This window comes from Chaetodon auriga, chromosome 3 (genome assembly GCF_051107435.1).
Source record: "Chaetodon auriga isolate fChaAug3 chromosome 3, fChaAug3.hap1, whole genome shotgun sequence".
NCBI lineage: Eukaryota > Metazoa > Chordata > Actinopteri > Chaetodontiformes > Chaetodontidae > Chaetodon > Chaetodon auriga.
Window position 1 is genome coordinate 22,357,581 of NC_135076.1, and position 23,915 is coordinate 22,381,495.

The window sequence follows — 23,915 nt, forward strand, 5'->3', positions numbered from 1 at the left end:
TTGCTGGATTAACCAGAAAAGCACTTTAAGAATTAATTATGGGGAACAGAGAAATGCTTGTTCAGTGCTGAATAAACTACAAAAAAAAGAAAAAAATTAGAGTTTTGAGCTGAGATATTTACCTCATAAAGTTAAAAAATGATCACTGGAGAATATATAGTACTATTCTCAGGTGAATGATTGTCAATTACATGTTGTTGTTCATAAACAAATCAAGCAAAGTCACTTTTTGTCCTATTTTTTATTCAAAATCTAAAAAATCTGCACGTTAGCTGCCGCTAAAAACAACAGCTCGTCTCCAAACAAACGACATACTGTGCATATCTATTCACTGTTTGTCTCTGACAGGATTTTGTCCAGGGTGTCTCTGCTCGGCCATATATAGCATGGCGAGCTGAATCCAGTATCATAGCAACAGTAACTATGGGAATAGAAACCTGTGGAGAGGTCAATGTGATGGCCTCCACTTGGCCTCTCTGTACAAAGGCGCGCTCATTGATTTTTCTAATTCACAACATCTATAAACACCTCCGCCACACAACACCCACCTCTGCACACAAACAGGAAAATATCTAATGTCTTCACTTGCGATTGACTCTCAAGTCCATGTCAAAGTATTTGACAAAAACTTGTTTGTCCAGTGGCTCAACACAGATTTCAATATGGAAAACGTTAGGTTTTGTCTACCCTGCGTCTCGCTCCCTCTCTGTTTTTCTTTCTTTACGTGGTGCAGATCCCTCTCTGTTACTGCCTGTCAGTCTCTTATCCCTTTCTTTTCCTCTGTGTGTGATGTCGGCTTCAGTCCTTGTGGGACGGGCTCTCCAGGGACCCTTAATTGACAAGTGTGTACAATAACTAATCAGCGGCAAAGCAACTGCCCTTTAAAATGATGAATTAACTAAACTAATTTCAGATAATCCTTCACCGTACTGGGCCACGCTGACAGCGTCAATTGATACTTAAAATGCAGACACCCCTTCTCTCTGACTTCTGCCAGTCATTTCACTACACACCCAACCCCCCCTCTCATAAAGGTGGTGTGGTTGACAAACTGCTGATGGAGCTCTGAGAAGATTAAAACAATTTTCTAGCTCAACGTGACTGTGTGCAGTCTTACAAACATACCCCGTCAAACCTGCATACAGCTACATACACACACACAGTACACACTGACTGTTACTAGCATGCATATATGCACAAGCCATTTTGAATTAATTTGAAAGGGCAGGGTTAAGTCTTGTGGGCATTTACTCATAAAAGTTCATGCCTTATAAGAGGTTTACCAATTTAAATTCTCCTTCTGTGTTGATGCCTAACCTTTCACCCCCAAAGCTCCATAATGTGTTCTGTCAACATGGTCCTCTCCCGCAGATTAACACTGTCAGACGGTTGTAGAGTGAAAAGGACAACATGCTGTTTTCATAGCAATGGAAGAAACTCTTGACAGATTGACCTGACATCAGCCATCAGCGTGTACTGTAAAAAAACAGAAATGAGCCCAAATTCTCTGTAGCGCAATAAGAGGATGCATGTAATTAAAGTGTAAGTGTTGTCACGTGTTCGTACACATTCCCATCTGAGTGAAACGTGTAAAATGATTCTAGTGGACGAGAAGGTTCTTAAAATTAATTGAGCTGTTCTGCAGGTGCCTTAATTGCCAGTGTTTCTCTATCATTACATCACCTCTACTGTGTGATTAAGGAGTCTTGTGAAGGTTGTCGGGGAGAATGGAGCAGAATACTAGTTCTTTGATTATAACCAGAACTGGACTGGGAATTAACAGCCGACAGGTTTCTCCATCAACTAACCTGAAAATATGTTTCGCCTTTCTGAGCATTTGTTACATGTTGCTTTGGTTTGCTTTGAAATGATATATATGTGTGTTGCTTCACTCTGTAGCCTGTGGCGCCATTAGGTGTGCTATTGGAGAAAGGCATCTGAGCGCATTCTAAATGATCACTGTTATTATTTTCAGAACATTTTCTTTCCAAAATAAAATCTTCGTGTGCATGTATGAAAAAAGTAACTTTGAAATGGTGTCTTATGCTACTCTGCTACTCTCACTTGCTATGTGGGCAAAGCTGTCAAGGAAGAGTTAGCCAAGCAAGCTAACATAGTTGTGCCACCAGGAAGCAAGCTGCAATCCTTAAATGTTCCTCTGTCATCATCACATTGTGTATAAGGAAAACAACATTTGCCATAATGTCTGGGGTTTTCCACTTTCCACTAACTTCACATGGCGGGGGATGCTTCTTTAAATGTCACCAGTGAACTGTGAGTGTCTACAGCTTTGCATGTAATCGTGCATGCTGGGGACACTGTAAAGCATGAGTTAGCAAAAAAAGTCTCACACAAACATTCACAAATCTTAAGAAAAATCCTAATCCAACATCAGTTGCTAGGCTAATGAGGTCACAGTTGATATTTATTGTTTATACCTCAGACAGTAGCCATACATTCATTGTAGTGTTTCTGCGTGCATGAGTGTGTGTATGTACGGTTTGTATGAATGTCATGTTTTATTCTGTAAGATTAGAGGTGTGTGTGGTCAGTCAGTCAGGGAAGCGGCACTGTCAGTGGAGGCAACTGGATTAAGAGGAGGAGAGGATCCGCTAAAGTTTCTTAGTAGACAATTGTGCACAGGGAGCCTCTGTCCCCCTCTCCCCTTCATGCATTTTTCATCACAAGCTCATTTTTTTTATACTATTTAGCTTTTCTCTCCCCTCTAAACTTCCATGTGGTGCATGCTGACATGGCATTTCTCAGCCTTGCACACAAAGCCCTCTGGTGCTCAGTGTACTAAAGTTGGAGCATGTCCGTGTCTCTGTGCCATGTGCTCATGTGTGCATACATGTGAATATAGGGGGCGTTTGCTCGCTCATTCTCCTGTCTTCCCTCTCCTCACGCACTCACATCACACTGTGTGTGATCCCACAACCCCATAGGCAGGAGAGAAATAGAGAGAGCTCTTACGGAAAGTCCATTTAGTCAGTTGGCAGCACCCAAACTACAAAATAGTTGAGACTCCCTGCATATAAAGGATCATCTTAAATTATTCTGAGCTGAAATTCAAATTTCATTTTGTTTTGGCCCTAAGCAACGGGGAAAACTGCCTGGGTGAGATCAGTAAAGGTCAGGGGGAATTAAAATGCTTACTGTAAGCTTTGTCAGTGAGAGAGAGGGAGAGCCAGAGAGAGGAAGAAAGTGCAAGAGAGAGAGAGAGAGAGAAAGAGAGAGCTAGGTGGAGATAGAAAGCCAGAGGAAAAGGCCATCTGCCTGATAGTTTAGTCTTAAGTTGGCGAGAGAAATAAGTCAGTCTTTTTGCAGTTTAATGCTATTAGGTACAAGCTTGACAGGTCCAAATGTCTCCACTCCCTCATATCTATCATATTCCAAGATATAGATTGCATTTACACATTGCAGATGCAAAATCGAGCCTTACGGTTCAAGAGTTTCATCAACAGACTGTGTGTGCTTTACAATGCATTTCTATGCATGTCAGTACACTAGATGATTTGCTATGACAATAAGCAAATCCAATAAATCTGATGCATGAAGTAACACAGCAATGCGAAAATGTAACTGACACCCAATGACGAATTCCACCCTAGCCTCTTGATGATTTGTTCAATATAAAGATATTTATTTCATTAGATATCAAGCAAAATATCCTTGAAATGAAAATAAATGAGCTGTCAAGAAGGTTGGGGTGGAGGAGAGGGAGACAAAGGGAGGCAGAGCAGGCCATCCCTTCACTGAGTGTGTAAGATAAAGAGCATTATGGGGGTCACAACACACACACGTCCGTGTCTCTTTCTTTTCTTACAAACACACGTATGCAGAGAGTATGCGCTTTTTGATTAAACTGCAGTTATGACACCCCCTGCTCCTTGTAGGTGGCACAAATCTCAAAATTCAGAAATTCTTTCCTACATGCTTGGACTGAAACTACTGGTGCCTTGGCTCTTCAAATGGATGATATTAGCTGAGACTGGTTTCAGGTGCTTGCTTGATCTTCATCTTTTGATACCGTAATTGTATCAGTAAGCATAGCGAGTTGCTTTGTTAAGGATGGAGCACTGGTTTACAAAAGACAGCTACATGAATTCACGCCACACTGGGTCAGGCCGGTGAGTTTCTTGAGAGGAAACTATTGTTGAGAGTAAAGGAGGTATTGTTGGTGTTCTGCATTTCCCTCTCTGCTCAGCAAGAAATGAAACTACAAGTGTGACATTAGCACGGTGTCCAAGTGAAATCTGGATTACACAAAGGTGTTGATTTGGTAGAAACTGTTGTCAGACCCTGTATTTTCTTTGTCGAGCTTGAAATCTGTTTTTCAAAATCATTATGAACACTTTCACCGAGCAAAGGGGCCCTAAAGGGTCCTATGAAAAATATCAATTAGATATACAATATAAAGTGACATTTTCAGTTATTCTCCCCAAAAAGTCATAAATATGCCACCGGGTGCGTTTCTTAACAGTGTCAATGAACCCACCGAGCTCAGACAACAGTGTACAATTCTGCTTTACTGTGCACCTGCAAGGGACGATTCAAGGAAACCAATTTGGTAGTTGATGGTAGAGCTTCATAACAGTTTCCACAACAACAAAATTGAAATGCATTCATCAAACCTGGGCAGGGAAAATAAAAAAGGAAGAGGAAAGCAAGAAGCAAATTGTTAAATTCTCAAAGGTAGCATATTATTTTTCTCTACAGTGGATCACTCTTGCTAACGTGCTGCAAAAAAAAAACCCAAAAAAACAAAAACCCTGCTGCTAGCGCATGTGATGCTGCTTCATCCAGTAAAGTTAGCGCTAATGATGATGGCAACACACCTTTCCCTTGTGATAATGGGGATGCTGACATACCTGTAACATTCTCTTCACACATAAATAATGAAACGCAATGGTGTGAAAAACAGCTTTTTTTTCAACGGCAAGCAGGTCAAGTCAGGCGTCCATGTCAGGAGCCTGACAGTAAGCAATGTATTGTTCAATCTTATATCATGTAATACCGTCTATAGCAGTCAGTGACAGTGGAAGATTACTTCAGTATGTCATGCACATTTCTTTTCTCCCAGATGTAATATAGAAGATATGTTGTGGAAACCTTTGCAGCAGTTCATTAGTTCAGCAGTGCATGTCTCTGTGAAAATATGTGATATAAGTAGATTTGATCATTCAGACAAGAAGGGATAAAACGGTGAGAACAGAGGGTAAGGAAGCCCCCTACGCATGTCTGCCTCAGGCCCCCAAAACGCTCTGGCTGTCCCGGATTATGAAATGCTTTCAGTAGAATCACATCCTCTAAAAAAGTGTTGATTGACCTTGTAGCCTAATTAAAGTGCACCATCACCAATAGAGAGCAGATAAGACAGCTTGGCTGTCAGTGTGACTGACAGGGTTAGGCTCTCCCCCTGCAGTCACATCAGCACTACAGAGGCCATGCATACAAAAAGCACACGACAGCACAGAGAGCGGAAAAGCTCTAAGTTTAGCATCTTGCTCCCTATCAAGAATCAGCTCCAACTAATAATATGGAAGTGGTAAAATATAAAAGTACACCAGTGACATGCTTTAGGGCTTATGTATTTATTTATGTATTTGCAACTTTACCTCAGACAGCAATTCCCCATCTCATAACTGTTAACACTGCAGTTTTTTCAGAGTAAAGAGATGCTCGGCGCTGAACTGAAGTATATGCAAAACGAAGCTGCTGGCTGATGTCACATGTATAGAGCAAATCTGAATCCACTCTCACCAAGGTCTCTGTAGGTCTCGGCAGGTGAGCGCTCATGCGCACCCTATATTCCCCTACTGCTCTCACACTTCGGACCGGGAGAAAGCTGACATGCGGGGTGGCCTGTAAGCCTCTTTTGTCCATGTGCAGCAGAGTCATCTGCCAGCTCAGTTGCTCTGGCAGACAAAGCTTCAGAGAGATAGCCCATATTCTGGTACATCCTCACTCTCTCTTGAGCTGGAGTTGGGCATGGCCCCTCGCTCTCTAAGCCTCCTTTCATTTCTCTCTCTCTCTCTCTCTCTCTCTGTCTCTCTCTCTCTCTCTCTCTCTCTCTCGTGCTCCTGCAGCCTTTTCACATTTTCTCATCATCGTTTTCTTCTGCATTTCTCTTTACTTTTGTTGCTTTTGTTTGTTTGTATCCACCCCTATATATTTAATACCATAACCTTTAGGTGTCTTTGCTGCTTTGTCTTACTGTCAGCCTTTCCATTGTCTTTTTTCTCAGCGTGGGTTTATGTTTTAGAATATTGCACTCGTACAGGGGTGAGGAGGTGAGAGGATACTGATATTGTACTCTATATTTAACACAATAAGATCAGGAGGGCAGGACATCACATGCAGCCCAGTTTGGCTCAGTGTGTAATGAAGTTTGTTGTCTTTTGCTGTAGTCAATTTTGTCCTTCCATACAAGGAAAAAAGGCAATTACTCGAGAGCAACCATGACGGTTAATGAGTTACCATGAAGGTAACTCATTAGCCATTCAAGATAATCACAAGGTAATATGAGAGAAAGAAGAGAGATGCAGTAAGGCAGGCGGAGAGGGACAAAAATGGGGAATCGACAAAGAGAAAAAAACTATGTCAGAGAGATGATACAAGACAGCGCTAAGAACAAGTCAGCTGTAAGGAAGAGGAAGGAAGGAGAGAGAAACTGTTCCTGTAGAGGGGAGGTGGGGGTTGGTTGAGGGGGCTGGCCGAGGGGGTGTGTCCAACATTACCCTCATGAATCAGTGTCACTGGAGCGATGAGAAAATAATTAAGAAACAGGCTAGCGCTGTGTTAAATACTGCCAAAGGTAAAAGGCCCATTCTACTGTACAGAAACACAATCTGGACGGGAAAGAAGAATGGCAATAAAAATGGGATACAGGAAAATGGTGGAGAGAAAATCCATATCATAACGGATGCCAAAATGCCCTTCAGATGGCATTATGAAGGGAGACAATATAAATAGCACTGCCATATTGTAAATGTTTATATACAGTAGCTACGTATACACGTTGCACAGCAGTTTCCTGATTTATGGCCGCGGCCGTAATACACTGAATTCGACACAAGGCTGTGAGTAATATTTCACATTTGTTATCATATTGAGTGTAAATTTGCTGAGACGTATATGGTGGAGATAAAATATTTCAAGCAATTTCTCCTTCTATTCTTCTCCTTTCACCTGTTCTGTTCTCTTCAGAGGTGGGGGGTGGAAGCTGTCAACTGGGCTATGAGCTGACTGAAACTGTACAGAAAGAGAGGGAAGGCGTGCACAGAACGCACACACTTAAACACCTCAGAGGTTTTACGTGGAGCATTTAGGTCAGTCAGAAGACTGCAATTGTATGTTAGAGACTTCCAGCAGGGCCAAAATGCTGCTGAAATCCCCCAGCCGGCAGCATAGAACAGAGCAGCCATTAGATCGCACTGATGCATAAAATCTGTGGAGCTCTTTGGAGAATATTGGAGTGGTGCACAGGAGGTCCTGTGTGTTTTATACGCGCGTTTTGTATTTTTATATGTACGTATGAACATGAGTGTGCGCGTGGGTGTGCACGTACACATGTGTGGGTGAGTCTTTTAGGTGTCATGTGTAATATCCATCATCCATTCTGCCAGCGGCACAGAGAGAATTCATGATCACTGGTCTCCAAATCCCCTCTGAGATGGAATCGACTCGGTTGGTGTGCGTGAAGGAAATGTGTACGGTTGGAATGCAGAAGCTCGCTTCCCGTGAGGCTGCTGTTCAGTAACACATTATAGTTTGATCTTGAGCTCTTTGGCCTGACTAATACGCTATAGGGCTTGTGATGCAACAGTTACCAACCGCAACCTCCCACTCACTACAGGGATGTTTGTTTGTAGAAATGTTTTTGATGCCTCCTGATACTGTATATTTGTATGTGTACTGCACGGCATTTACTGTATGTACTGTATGTGTTGCTGTGTGTGTGCCTGCAGATAGAGCTATTTGTATTTGCAAGCCTGTGTGTGAGTGTGGGTATATAATTTTATGGTTACTTTGTGTGTTGTTGGCCACATGTTTACAGTGTGTATGCATATATGAGCAACCTTCCGTCAGGGTGCTCATGTGCACTTCCATGTATGTGGAAGTAGTGTGGCTTAATCCATCCCAGAGGATTGCTTAGTGAGGGATGCGCTGTTTCTGCAGCATGGCTATCAAGGCCCTGCACACAGTGCTCAGTGGCATTTTTACTGATAGCTTTTATGGTCGCAGCCAAGCTGCCAATGAGCAGCCTTGACTCCAATATGATGAAACTATGACATGAAATCAAGCTAGTGTCACCGTAGGTCCTGCTAGAGTTACAGATGCGGGCCCTGTAGCTACTGTAAAAGGGAACATGTCTAAAGTGAATTATAGACTGAATATATGCAGAACATGGCTGTGGACTTTAACAGCAACCTGGGCAAGCAGCAGTGAAATATAGTGTGTTTAACATTAATATAAGATGAAATGTAAATTCAGTCCCTGTAAGTCTCTTCCATTTATTATTCAGTCATATATGTTTCAATAGAAGTCCATATTACATTGCTTTGGTGTTGAAATTGCACAAAAGGGAGCGCTGTGTTTGATGGCTTTTTGGTGTCTACAGTATTGTTTTCTTTGCAATGCTGTTTCCAAGCAACATCTCAGAAATTGTGAGGGAAACAGCGCTAATAAGCTTCCTCATTAGAGCTGTGGTCCACGGTAGGCCTTACAGTTTGTGCTGTCAACTCTGTGGGTTAGCATGCAAACTTCAAAAGACAGCTGCAAATACAGTGAACACACACAGGAGTGCTAATTTACTTCAGAAATTGGTAAACAAACTATTCCATCAACCCACATTTCTTCCTCGGTTGAAGGTGCACTGGTGGAGCCTACTAACTGGGTTCTGTCTGAAGTGGCTCCAGCATTACGACAAAATATATGGATGTCCTCTCGCTGTTGATAACGTAGCACATAAAAGGCTCATTATTCAGGAGTTAATTTGGCAGGGTTTTCTCACCCTAAGGCCTTGCCAAACCTCTCTCCCTTGTTGGTCCCTGCCATTCTGATCTTTTTACTGTACACGGGATGGGAAGGACACCCTTCGCACACCTATGTATACACAACAGGCCACGTATGTACTCCCATATACTGCACATGCACACACACACATCCATATCCACCATCTCATTAATGCAAATACAACACTAGTTAGATCCTTATATGTAATAAATTGGATTAAATTCCATTGGCTAAGCACTGTGATCTCTTAGGGTTAATTAATTTCATTCCATTCTGTCTGTGTTTTTTATGCTTGAACACATGCTGACACTGTTATTGTGTGGCATCCTGCTCATTGGAGAAGTATAATAGGCTCGTGAAGGAGGGAGAGGAAGCCACAATGTTTGGTATTCCGGCTACAAAGTGATTTTGATTCTTTCTTTCTTTCTTTTGACAAGGAAGTACGCTACGGTAGCTAGCTCTAATACGGTGGATCCTTCCTCTCCTCACAGCCTCTCTCCAGCTCTTATCTTCCCCTCCAAATGAGAAAACCTGGATGGCTTCTCAGGGCCCCTGTTTCTGCCTGGATGCTATCTCATTTGGTTTTAATATATTTATCCATTCATTATTGTTCTCTTTTATCGGCCAGCTAATATTGTTCATAATTTGTCCTTATCTTCAAGCTTGACAGTCAAATTTACACTCCGGCTCAGCAGACAGACAGAGAAATGACCCTTTTTCAACCCCTCCTTCCCCAACTCCTCTCCTCCCTTCATTCTGCTCCTCCTCTCCAAACTCCAATGAAACATGACTGACAGCCCGCTGTATAAGTAGTTGTCATAGCAACCTCCCCATCCCTCTGACAAGTGCTTTTTCTCCATAGCGCTCTCTCCCTCTGTCACAATATCTCTCTCCCTCCTTCCATCCCCCTTGCTGTTGCAACGATTGAGAAAGAGACAGACAGAGAAGGGAAATTTGAAAACCAGAGAGCACCTATAACGCAGTTGGTATGCTCTCCCTCCCCCCATCCTCAACCCTCCCCCTCTCAGTGTCCTCCCACCCTTCCATTTCCTCACCCTCCCCACCCCTGACAATGATTTACCAACTCCTATGGTGCACCTCTTTCATCCATCCTAGCTTATCAAGGACTGCAGGACTGTATGCACATCAACTTACAGTATGTGCACATCGTTCTCACTCTCCTGCACATTCACTCTTTCCTCTCTCTCTCGCTCTCTCTCTCTCTCTCATTCTTTGTCTACGTCTCTGCTTTCCCAAGCGCTCTCTTTTTCTTTCTTTCTCTTGTTGCTCCAAAAACTCCTACTCTGCCCCATTGCTATTCAATAAGTCTCATTTCACTGTCAAAATCCTCAGCAGTCTGCAGTGTAATCATGGAGGATACAGTAATAAGTCTGCTGTATACTGCACTGTGCTGCAGAAAGTGTATACAGTATGCTGCATGAACAGGAGATCCTTGCTGTGGAAATATACATTATATAACAAAAGAAGGTATTTTTGTAGAGATTTGGAGCACATTTATAGGGAAAGAATCATAGTTGTATTCTTTATCATGCACATGCTATAATGGTCAGACTACAGCATGAAGAATGGAGATATGAAATATTACTGATATAATTTGCTTTTGCGCAGTGACTCAAAGACTTCACACAAGGCCAATGCACTCATACTGAGAAGCTTATATTGATTAGAAAGGGTCCAAATGGACCCAGTAATCTTCAGTATGTATAACCAGGCAGCACACTGCCATTTCATTATTCTGGAGTTTAATTTCCGATGCATTTATTCCAAACAAGCATCTGTTTAGTAACTCAGAGTAAATTAAACATGATGGGGGGTGAATTTCAGGATGGCAGTGGGGTGTGTCACAGTGAAGATGCATACAGTACTCTGCCACAGTGAGCTGTAAATGCGTCTTAATGCCAGCGTGCTGCACAGTTTTCACAGTCAACTTGCTGGCAGTTATTAGACCCCTGAATTGTTTAGGTGATGGCATTTAACTGTAAACACTATAGAACAGAGAGTTGCTACAATTTCGGGTGGTATTCATGTTGACTAGCCTCTGTTTGTGTGCAAGAAAAAACTCATAATTTCTTGTCTTATTTTGTATTCATCTATACACTAGATGCCATTTACCACAGGTGAGTAGCTCTAACAGAAAAATGACTCAGCAGTTTCTGAAGGCTGCATAAGAGAAAATAGGCATTCAAAACAGCACTTTGCACTTATCGTGTTTTAGCCTCAGTTTTTCAACGTTTCTGGGTTGTTTGTGACTGACAGTTCAATGCACTGAGCTCAAAACATGATTGAGTCAGAAACATGTCATGACTTATTATTATGTAAAACACAGCTGACAGTGGCTTAATGGTCCAGTTCAAAGTAGCTTCCCTGTCCGCAGAGTGAGCCATCTTACCCTCAGGCCGCAGAAACACCCTCAGGCCGCAGATACAGGTCACTCCCATGCAAGATGAAGTGGGCCATGTCAAGCTTTGTGCCAAGTTCCCTCACACTCATTAATGCCTCAGCTAGCTTGGGTGCTTCACCCTGTTTATGATTTATTCATGAACATTTTTAAGCACACTTAACCCAACTGGTCGATGTTACGGACGCACTTGTATGTTGTCTACTCTTTTGTCGTCTGTCAGGTCAAGTATTGTGTATGCACTGACGCCTTCACACAAGTGACGTTCCTACAGGATAAGTAAAGCTATTGTGATTGATTATGTCATGCAGTGAAAATCAGGCAGTGGGGAAAGCTTAAATGGAGTCAAGGCTAAACACTGTTGTTTGGTGTTACCAGCATATAATGAAGGATTACATGTGTAGCTGTAATCTCTTAGTGAGGAGCTCTCTCAGTTAGTCAGTTTCATACACACTTGCTACAAGTACTGCACCGTATAGATATGAATGCATAGAGAAACACTGATATGAGATTGAGGTGCAGATCATGGAGGAATGCTCTTGAGCTATTGTAAAGACAGAATCCAGCTGAGCTCGGAGAAGTCCAGGCTTCCGCAGAAACTATCTTAGGTTGCCGTCCTTGGAACAAAGGATCCAAAACTCTAGTGAAGATACATTAGGATAAAGATCAGGATTTCAGAATCTGTGTAAACAGACAGGCCGACGAGGGAAACACAATGAGGCAACACATTTTTTAAACATTTCAACAAATATTGTATATACCCAGCTTTTTATTTCAGTAGAATATTAAACAGATGAAGCAGGATTACTGGTGATATGTTGCAGCTTGTAAAGCAGTAGTGAACACTAGGCTAGCGATAACAGTTAGCTGTAGCCAAACCAGCTAGCAGTCATTTGTCTATCTCTGCACAGGGTGTGTTCAGGCACAGTACTGAGTGTAGGCCACCCGCTATTTGCAGCACTCAGAGCCTAATACACTGTAGTTAGGAACGTCAAATGGAAAAAAATACACATGAAACAAAAATATGCTTTGGGTCAGGTTTAAGTACATATAGACCAAGTAAAATGTGAGACATTACGCAGCCTGTGTATACCGCTAGGTTGAAATAGGAGTGTTTATGTTCTGTCATGACGTGTGAGACATGCAGCTGAAAAGCCTCCTATGCACAGGCTTGTTAGCAGCAGGATAATGTAAATCAGATGAAATGGCCATAACTGAGGTGGTGAGCGGTGCAGCAGCAGCGGCTGGTAGATGGAAGGTAGCAACAATACCAGTTAGCAATAATCACACTGGGTAAAGCTGAGGTGGTGAAGCATCATATATGTGTGGTTTGAGTCAGTGAGACATCTTTTTTGTGTTATTCTTAGAAAAACATGTTAGAAAGCACTCGTCTAAAGAATGGCTGCTAAAGTTAATTTATTGTGTGTACGGGATAGTTAACAGTGGGACATGCAACTCGTTTTGTGTCTACTTTATGTGTGCATGGGGGGGGTTTGCCATCTGTAATCCTCTGTGTCGGGGTGAGGGAGGACATCCTAGTTTGTGTAATTTTCTCCCTCCCTCCTTTCTCCCTCTGTTACTCCATTTTTCCTTCCCCTTCAGATATGTGTAAATGGCTGTAGGTGTTTTGCACTCTCTGTGTGCCTGTTTGCACACAGCCTGTGCTGCGGTGTTGTAGATAAATGAGATAATGTGTCAACTGGCGACGAACACAACACCTGAATTCCCAAGGTAGCGTTTTAGTTCAGATCAGCCACAGAGCAGAATCCTAGACGGTGGAACAGATCTCCTCGATGATCTGTTTTCATGCGTTGTTAACTTGTTTTCAGAGCACACTCACGTTGCAGAACATGCACTCCATCTCTCTCTCAGCCACAGATGAAGAACTCCCACTAAATGCCACCGCTGTAAATAAAATGTTGTATAAAGTCACATCTTTCTTACATTGCAGTCAACTCCTGCATGTGTGTTCAGATCGTACCTCTTTGAGATGTCATACAAAAAGCCTGAACATGACTACAGTGTGCAAGGGATTTTGTGTAACTCACTGTGAACCAATGTTACACAGGGATGTGATATATAGCGACCAATGATCCTGTTATACTTGGAGTCTTATAAATATTATTCCGTTCAGCTGAAGGTGACGTGCCAGTTAGTCTTTCATGCACCTGAAGGATGGATGCGGTGTCGTATTTTCAGGCATGCCACATGCAAGCTGTCGGTAGTGTGGTCGTGAGAGTGCAGCTCATATGAAATTGATAAAGGTCATGTATTAATTCAAAACTTGTCAGAGCCTCATCATCTACTTGACGAAGGGAGTCACATCTGAAGAGCAGGAAGAACGCAAAGGGCGACTGCTGTTGCATGGGTGGTCTTGTGTGCTGTGCACGGCTCACCAGCTGTATACAGGAGCGTATATGAGATGTGGTCTGGCGGCATTCAGGGAAATTTGTGCCTTCCAGCCCCTCCCCCCCTCCCTCGACTCATCTCCTGCATCCAACCTCAGAATTTATATTCTCCCTCCAGCAAAGGGAAGGACCATCTTGGCCTTTCATTTTCCAGTTCAGGGCTTTCCTTTTTTTGCAGATAAATGCTCTCCAATCCACCCTGACAGATGTCACATTGCATCACTTCCATTTTGATACATAGCCTCTGATCCTGCCACTTGCAATAAGGAGCCAGCACCAGGGACGCCCCTCCCTAGACAACACTCTGACACGGGTGATTATTTTAAAGGTGCATCATTGGTGGTGCTGAGTGCTGAAACCCTAGCTGGGCGCGGCGTCCACATGCACTCGCTGCCGTGCCCGCTGCAGGAATGTGGGTATCGGCTTGTGTCTGGGTCAGGGAACGACAACAACACGACACACTCAGTAGTCGTCACAGGTCACCCTGACACTGTGCAATACCTCTGGCAGCGATTTATGCCGCTCTCAACCTCTTCACAGCAGTGGCCGCCAGTCCTGTCTCTCACTCAGTCTCTCCACTGTGACTGCACAGGTCAGAGTTGGAGAAACAATCTGTATAAAGGGAAGGTTTTAGTGCTTCTGCTGCCAGCAGAGACATGCTGCACTGTAGCATTAATCATACAAGGCCAGAGTACATCAGTAAACACAGTGTGTCAGGTCAAGGTAAAGATCAGATCCCACAGCATTTAACAGGACTCAATGGCATACAGGCTATCTATTGAAAAGTCAGCGTTATTCATGGCATGTCTCCCAGCCTTCGTTGCTCGCAGGAGAGACACGCCATTGTTCACTGAAGAGCATACTGAAATATTTCTCTGGCTACACAAAAAACACTGGATCAGCAGCAATTAGTAGAGTAAGAGAGAGATAAAGAGAGGAAGGGAGGGAGGGAGGCAGTTGAAAAAGAACAAGGGGGAAAAATGTAGAATCAGCGAGAGAGAGAGAAAAAGAAAAGCAGAAAAGAGAGAGGGGAGAGAGAGATGAATAGAGAGGAAAGAGAGAGAGACCAAGGGAGAGAGTGGGTGAAAGAGAAAGAGAGAGAGCGCGAGTTTCCAGCCAGTACAGTGTGCTGTGTAGGAGGTTGGAGCTGCCTGGAGCCCCTGGTGCTTTTAAAGGACCAAAGACTTGCTCATTGTCTTGGGTCTCTGTGCCTTTGTCTGTGTGTGTGTGTGTGTGTGTGTGTGTGTGTGTGTGTGTGTCTGTGTGTGTGTCTGTGTGTCTGTCTGTGTGTCTGTCTGTGTGTGTGTCTGTGTCTGTGTGAGAGACCTCTTCATTAGTCTTCCCATTGCTCTTCCCTCCAGCCCCTGACCACTCACTTACCCCCAGCAGCTACAGTATATATGTCCATACGGGACTAAACCCAGTTATACTAGAGATTAAAATGATCAGTCTTGGAAAAGAGATAATACAATGTGACTCGGGCTTGACCAGTGCTAAATAAATCAGACAGTCAGTCTGTCTGCTGCTGTACTGTACCGAGGCTCTGTGAGCATATGTCTGTGTTTGTTTTTGTGCAAGAACAGACTTCGTAAATTATACCCTGTTCCACCAACGGCGATGAGGTTTCACCACTGTATGTTCTCAAATTGTTTTCATAATTGAGGTCAAAGTTATTATTTAACCTTTTGTCTCGTTGTTTGTTCCAGAAGACAGGAAGTTGTTTGTTGGGATGCTGAACAAACAACAGACCGAGGAGGATGTTTACCGCCTCTTCGAACCCTACGGAGTCATCGAGGAGTGCACGGTCCTAAGAGGTCCTGACGGAAACAGCAAAGGTAGGAGCCATGATACAGTTGTCAGCACTATTTAGGTCACTGGCAGAGAAGTGACAGTGTGTGTGAGTGTCTACGTCAGCTGGGGTATGTAAAATATATGTGACACATGCACCAGATATGGGTCAAATAGCATGTTCACGTAATTACAAGCATTTTCACGCTGCGCTGTTGGATGTGCTAGTCAGCTGCAGGCAGTGACAAAAAGTTACGCCTAATTTATCAAATACTGTTTGATTGATATCTGACGTTCATAATTAGGAACTGAGAGACGTTAAGTGGATAAAGAGTTGTTTTGACGTTCTCCTTTGTTCAGTTTGTAGAGAAATTATTGACTTTTTTTTGTGGCAGCAGACTCTCAGAAATTGGAGTATTTTAATATTTTATAGAGGATGAAAGGGGGGACAGATGTGGATGTTTTGGATAGATATGGGAATATCTATCAAAGGCCAGATACAAAAAACCAAGACCACTCGCATGGAAGCCACCAGCAAAAGAAGACTCTCCATGTCATCAATAATTGTCAAATACAGCAAGATTTAAAAAATGCTCGTAATTTAAAATGCTGACTGTGCCAGCACAAACTCATCCTCGGCATATATCTCATTTCAAAACACCAACTCTACATGACAAAGCCATGATTTTCACTCAGTCAGTGAGTGTTAATCTGAAGCATTTTTCCTATGGATGAACCGCAGGCCCTTACTGTAACTTGGGTACTGTAGTGTTGATATCTTGCAGGCTTTTTCAGACAGCCAAAAACTTTTGGAGACATCAGTTCCCTCTGACATGCAGCAAAGAGCAAAGGGACTAGTGTTTTTTCATGTCTCTAAAGCCTATTCCCCAGCCAGCGCTTATGGAAATTGTTGTGGAATTATATCTAACGGGGTTTGAAGCTAGAGCGCTCTTACTCTGCAGTGGTTTGAAGGAGAAGGGAAAGATGGATGTCAAAACAATTCAAGTGTCCCCACTGTGAGGAAGGGGGCAGCCAAGGGAAGTTGCCAGTGGTGGAATGTACATTTCCTCAAGTACTGTACTTAAGTCCAATTTTGAGGTACTTGTACTTTACTTGAATATTTCCATTTTATGCTACCTCATGCTTCTACATTTGAGTGGCACATAATGTACTTTTTATTCCACTGCATTTATATGACAGCTGTAGTTACTGTTGATGTTTTACAAGATAAAATCAACAGATAAATCCTGATGTGTTATCATATGTCAAGATACCCAGAAGTATATGAAGTAGTTAAATTAGCTCCACCTTTACTAGCTGCAACTTTAAAGTAATGCTCCCACAGTAATGCGTCAATAATTATAATCCACTAATTCATACTGTATTATTCTGAAGTGCATCATTCAGTATAACTGCATACTTCTAGTACAAGAGTATTTCAACTCTGCAGTATTTCTACTTGTACTTAAAATTTCTGAATACTTCTTCCACCACTGGAAATCGCATTCCTCTTTGTGGCTCTGGAATATTTGTGCTCTAACTCAGATTGCCGAACATTATGTTATATTACATCATATTTTTGTCTGCCAATGGGAGTGTGTATTAGTTTGTGAGATATATTTATATATTTACATGTAAATTTTCTGTTAAAAGCCCAAACAAATAAAACATTTCCATCCATTTGCTGGTAAAAATAGATCTGTTTTGGCCAGCACAAAATGTTATGATCCGTAGCTATTGCACAGAATTGCACAGCTTCAATTTCATATTAACACTCCTGTTTGGTTTACTTCAAAAAGGTAGAGTCAGTGCGGCTTGCAAAGAATATTAAGAGTTAAATGCATAATTATAACTGCATATACTTTTTGTTCTACGGTAGCAAAGTCCTTGCACAGGTCATGCCAAGCTCTAGCTCTTTTCTATCCATATCTCAACAGGGGGTAGTGGTTTGACAGCTGAATGGGCATCTTGATTGGCTGGTGTCCACAGGGGTAAGCCCATTAAGAGGGGAAGAATGGCAGGGCGGCTGGGTCAAGCAGGATAGATGATAAGAAGAATAAAGTATGAAAGATTAAATAAGAATAGAAAAGAAACTTAAAAGGAAATGAAATTAGGTGAAATAGGGTATAATTATAAGAGGGCAGTAAAAGTACTGCTGCCTCACTGCAACAGACCCAGGTTCAGCCCTCACATGTTTCTGCAGAGACTTTAGCTTTTGTTTTTCTGCATTTGACTTTGCTCTGCCATCTTCAAGTGTGATAAACTCACTGCAGAGACATGCAAGAGCAGTACTGGGCAATGCATAATGTGCACATGTCTGTGTTTGAGTGTGTGTTACTTCATTAGCTTTAGCAATAATTAGGTGTCTGTACTGTATTGAATAACAGTACTGAGTTTATTAAAACCATAACCTGAATGTTTGACCTCTGCATAAAATGCTGTCTGATTGAGTTTTTAAAATGTGACCGACTCATATTAATTGTTACTGTTGTATTTTAATGATAAAATAAAGTCTGTAAATGGGCTAAGGTTGATCAAGATTAAGCTGAACAAGTTTCAACACCCATTTAGCTGTTAGCATTTGAGTATGAGCTCGTAAGAGTGATCACATAAATGACTAAAAACACTTTTTTAAACATTAAACCCACTGATGAGAAACTTCTCAAGGCGAGGCTGCTCGTCTCTTCTCATCACTGGATACACTGCAGACACACAGCTGATGGAGGTCATATTATACAGAGCAATATTAGATTTATCTCTGTGAATAATTGTTAATGTTACTTATGAAAGAGAAGCTAAAATGAGGGTGACGAGAGTGCTGAGCTTTCAGGCTAATAACCCTGTCAAGCACATCATGTTTAGGAAAGTAGTTTAAAAACACGTACACAAAGGGCAGCCTTTTACTACAAACTGCCATTAGAAACTGAGTACAATTAGCTGATAATTAGCCTGATCAGCCACCATCAGTAATCAATACAAACACGCATTATTAGACTGTAAACCATTAATCTCACCAACACTGTGGTCCATGAGTGTCGGACAACCTTATCATACTTTCGCAGTTACCTGTTCTTTCTGTGGTGTGTCCTTTTTGGATTTTAACACAGGACGCATACGGATCAACATCACTGTAAATTAAATATTCCTGACTGCTGTATAAAGATAAGTGGAAAGTCAGATGTCACAGCGACTTATAAACTCTGTGCGGTCGTAGTTAGCTAACACTATGCAGCAGTACGCCTGTAAACTTTCAAACAGTGTTTAGCTGCATGTGCTTATTATGAAACGTTCATTGTTCGCTAGCGAGTGTGAGAAATAGTGCGCTACTGTTGTTGACCAGCATGATGACAGAGACAACTTTAGTTTATTTGCTGCGTCGCATGTAGTTTGAAATGAGCAAATCTGCAGCCACCAGCTGCCAATGCTGAGAATTTGAGTCTTTTTTTGTCTTTTTCAAGATTTTTGGAGGACTTCTAGTTCCTAAATGGGGGCCATATGCCAGTTTAATAATTTAATAACTAATGCACAACAGCTCACTTTGTGAATCCACAAAAGCTATCTTCCACTTGTTTTCACATAATCTGCCCATCATTGTATTCCTCAAGGACATTAGAGCTAAGAGTGTTGGCTCTGTGGTTTTCTGGCCTTTGGATAGACATCTTCATGTTCACAAATACTGAACAGAACATCCTGTTGTGGGAACTATAAACCATACTGAGTTCTCAAATGGAGTGGTTTTCTATTTGAAAACATTATGACTTTAGCCAGTTTAGCTAGTATTTAATATGCACAGACAGGCATGTGGTGCTAAATAGCACGCTTTTCTGCTTCATCAGTGCAATCTTTAGCCTGCAGCTTCTGCCTGCTTGTCTGCCTGCCTAATGCCTGGAGTGGGGCAGCCTGCTGTGCAATGAGAGCCTCTCACTGCACAGTGATTTCTGCGGTGTCAAATATAATTCAGCATCCTTTATTAATATACCATAAGCTTTTAAACTCACTCGATTGATTACTGTATATATATATATCTGTATATATACGCATTGTGTGTCTGTGTGTGTGGTGTAAATCTGTTCTCTCTTCCAGGTTGCGCCTTTGTCAAGTTCTCCACACATACTGAGGCTCAGTCTGCAATCAGTGCCCTCCACGGCAGCCAGACCATGCCAGTGAGTACAGCTCTCTCCTTCACATACAAACCACATAAACATATACACACGCACCGAGCAACACCCATCGCTTGGTCTCACTACAGTACGTGCAGTCCACCGCTCTTGATTAAGAACTGTAAACTCACAGTTTTGAACTTTGCCCTCAACTTTCAGGTTTTAATCAGTTTACAGAGAAGTGCAGCCATCCTCATAAACATCCCAGCTTCAAAACCAGATCCAACCAGAAATAACCTTCTGTCTCTTTAATTAACATGGTGCTTTTTTTTTTAAATAATCCAAATCTAATTTCCAGATAAAACTGTTTAGAATGATAATTGAATTTTGGGTGACTCATCAATCAGTAGTTCTGCTCGCATAATCAGTGAATATAACTCTTGTGTGAGATTACATTTGCTTGTTATGTAAGCACACTGTGTCCTCTGAATTCTCTCTGTATTGGATTTACTATGAGCGCAGAAGCTGTTCTGCTCATTTGTATGTGTCTCATGTTTAGTCATGGTCCCTGTATACCTGATGGTGTCAAAATAAAAGCGACTTACTCTGCACTCCAAACCTGAATAGAGTTATTCTCCGTGACATCCGGCAGGCGGACAGAGAGTCACGTCCCATATTATACAGTGGCTTCAAGTATACTCTGCTTTTATCCTCATTTTTGTTTCGGGAACTCTCGCCTCAGAGAAGCAGGGACCCTGAACTCTCTGCCACCCTATCTCACAGATGTTACGTTTCACTGTATGATTTCATTATTAATGGTTGCCAATGTGTGGCTCAAGAGAGGAAAGGAGAGAGTAGCAATGGAAGCCAGCTGTGCCATTTTGGCGCAACCTCTGAGTCAATCTAAGTGCAAATGACTGCAGGTCATGAGGAAAGACTCTGGATGTCCATTCTCCATAGATACCCTCCTTCTCTGTTGCTCCATCCCCCTATCTTTGCTAGCTCTCTGCCCTCACTCGTCTCTCTTTGGCAGCCTCTTGGGATATTAGGCAATAGACTTGTTTACTCCACCTTTCACCACATTGGCTACTGAATTATTCATCTAACTATAAGCAGGGGGCAGAGGGAAAGGGAGGAAGAGTTGGAGAGCGAGTGAGAGACAGTGAGAGAGGGAGGGAGAATGAGTGAATGGACAGGATTTATACCTCCTGCTCTGGTAAATTGATTATAGAAATCTGATCAGCATCTCATATCCTGTGGTTGCTGGAGGAGAGGGCACAGTGTGCCTGCCTCGCTGAGATTAGCGGACCACCGGTGGACCATTACGCCTCAGCAGGACGGTGCTATTCAGAGCAAAGTGTCCATCAATGTAGTAAAGATCCAGGAAAAACCTTGGACCATACATCCTGTGTCCATTTGAGTTCATGCTGATTGCGGTTGAGTCACAGCTGTAAAAAGAAGTCATGTACAAGAATATTGATGGAATGAATCTCATTCCTACTCCTCTCTGTGGTAATAGAAATATTTAACTGTCCTAATCAACTAAGACAAACTGAGCCAGCATATGTATATATGTATGTGCATGTTTACTGCCCAACCAAGGACGTAGCTGTAGCAGACTCAGCAAGATGACCGTGAATGAAGCCCAGCCAATAGCATCGCTAGCTGAGGTGTTGCAGTGCACCGAATATTAACACTGTGACTAACTACAGCAGTTTGATAGATCTACTGCCAACCCCCCAAAGCATGAAGACTGGCGTCTTAGAGTTTATCAGTGTGCGCACACACGCACACATGAATACATGTGTGTGCATACATAAACATCTACAAACAGAAGCACTTTGTGGCTAGCACATTTACATGAGCAAACACATGCACGCACACACATACTCTTTCTATATTGCTCCTCTCTGTGTTTCACTGTCACATGCTCGTACAGCCACAGGCTAGGGTCAAAGGCTCCCTGACTGATCTTATTTTCCAGCTCGGAGGACTTGAGTTGAATACATTCGTGTTATTCATGTAGAGCGGGAGTGGGCATTTTGTATGTATTGTATGTGTGAGTTGAGGAGGAAGGAGAAAATCAGCATGGAGTGTGTTGCGTCTATGTGGAGAGTGCGTATGCATGTACATGAATGATGATCATTGCATGCAGAAAATACACTTTGTGTTTGCATCCATGTGTGGGAGCATACACAGTGTACATCCATGTGTTCATCTGTGTACATTTGTGATGGACACCAAATGAAAAATGATCTGCCAATAGCTAACTACGACATAATGTCACCATATGAGCGATGATGGCGAGATACTGTAAGTGTATGAATTATAGGAGTGCATCAGCAGGTCACATACAAGACCTTGGCTGGATCTCCATCACACCCTAACCCCTCATATTTCAGGCATGTAGACCTCCGCCTCCTATACACACCACCCCCTTCCCTCAGCCTCTCTCAGCTATCACACACACACACACACACACACAGACACACACACACACAGACACACACAGACACTGCCACAGTTCAGGATATGAGTGGCTCAATTAAACATTTAAACGCTAGAGCTGTAGAGCAAATTGCTGGGATTCAGCAGGGCCGTGTAGGAAGTAAGTCCCGGGACAGAATTACAGCGAGACGAGGGGGGTTGCGGGTCAGGTCCGTAGAGCCGTGCTGATTTTTTCGCTCCGTATCCGCGTCGGCTCAGCCTGGGTTTGAGGCTGTTTCAGCTGACACAGGGACTGAGATAGAAACACAGGAGCAGCATGATGGAAGGATAAGAGCAGAACAAAGGAAAGCAAACGAGGTAAAGTTTTCATAGAAGAGAGAGCTGGATGATTGAGAGCGAAGAGAGGAGAAAAGATGGTTATAAAAAAGCAGCCAAATGTGATTCCCCAGTTGTTGGATCTTCTCTATTACTTCAGACAGAGAACGCACACATGCAAGTGCCATGAGTGTCAGGAATTGATACTCAACATGACACGCTGTTTTAATGTACAGATCGATATGTCACTGCCTTAACAATAATAAAGTTATCGGTGGAAAGGCAAAAAAAGCAGCAGACACGACAGCGTATAGTAAATGCTTGTGTCAGAAAACAGTGCTGATTTTATTGTGTATTCAATGAGATGCAGAGTTTTAATGTGAGTATTTCACAAGGATAATTACCGTGTTGCTACTCATTAAACAATGTTCTGCCTTTGTGTTTTTAACTTAGTGTTTATTGTTTAAGACCTGTTATTTTCCCCCACAAGTATTTCTACCCAGGCAATTTACTGTCTAATAACCTAATAGATTACAGTCATCCATTATTTTACCAGCCAAGGTCAAAAAAGATGTGTATTTATATGAATGCCTTATTAGGACAGTAGTATCATATAAAGGACATAACTGGTCAGCTGTGTACAGCAGCACCTATCTGTATATGCAGCATCGATATAGCACTTAGTTTTCAAATCATCAGTGTCTTCAGGGAGAATTGTTTTACATAAAGGTATGTGAAATTCACCATATCCTCAAAACAATGTCAAATTTGGTCCAGATGAGCAGTACACTCTGTGTACGCATGTTCCTGAGGGAAACCCTCTGGTCACATTAATTTTTAATATTTAGTTAAAAAAAAAAAAACTTCTTGAATATAAAATAGTTTTTTAAATCTGTGCTGGGGAAAGTAGAGGAGAAGGTGATGCCATACAGCCCAAACACTGAAAAAGTTGACGCAGTGTAAAACATAATTATAAAACAGATTGTGATGATTTACAAATCCCTGTTGACATGCATGGAAAACAGTACAAAGACAATGTATTTACTGTTGTGCCTCAACAACATGTTTCAGACAAATTGGGACAGGAGCAACAAAAGATTGGAAAAGTTATGGAATGCTCCAAAAACACCTGTTTGGATCATTCCACAGGTAAACAGGTTCACTGGTAACAGGTGATAGTATCATTATTGGGCCTGAAAGGGGCGTCCTGGAAAGGCTCAGTCATTCACAAGCAAGGATGGAGCGAGGTTCACCACTTTGTGAACACATGACTGTACAAAGGATATGACTGCATGGGCTCAGGAGCACTTTGTAAAACCATTTAACACAAACATTTGTAAACAGTTTGCAAATGATTGCGATCTGTTTCTATTTATGTTTCTTTGTTGTGGCATTACATTCTGTGTCTATGGAGATTCT

At 42.3% G+C, this 23,915-nt stretch overlaps 1 protein-coding gene across 18 annotated transcripts in view; it reads left to right on the forward strand.

The window, feature by feature from the left end:
* Positions 1-23,915, forward strand: part of celf5a (cugbp, Elav-like family member 5a) — a 182,243-nt gene that overhangs the window by 131,943 nt on the left and 26,385 nt on the right. For 14 of the 18 annotated variants that reach the window (XM_076726171.1, XM_076726160.1, XM_076726163.1 and 11 more), the window contains exons 4-5: positions 15,552-15,680; positions 19,717-19,796. In XM_076726171.1, the coding sequence (XP_076582286.1) occupies positions 15,552-15,680; positions 19,717-19,796 (209 nt within the window). The remainder of the gene's footprint in view (positions 1-15,551; positions 15,681-19,716; positions 19,797-23,915) is intronic. The other 4 variants (XM_076726162.1, XM_076726165.1, XM_076726173.1 and 1 more) reach the window with 1 other exon arrangement.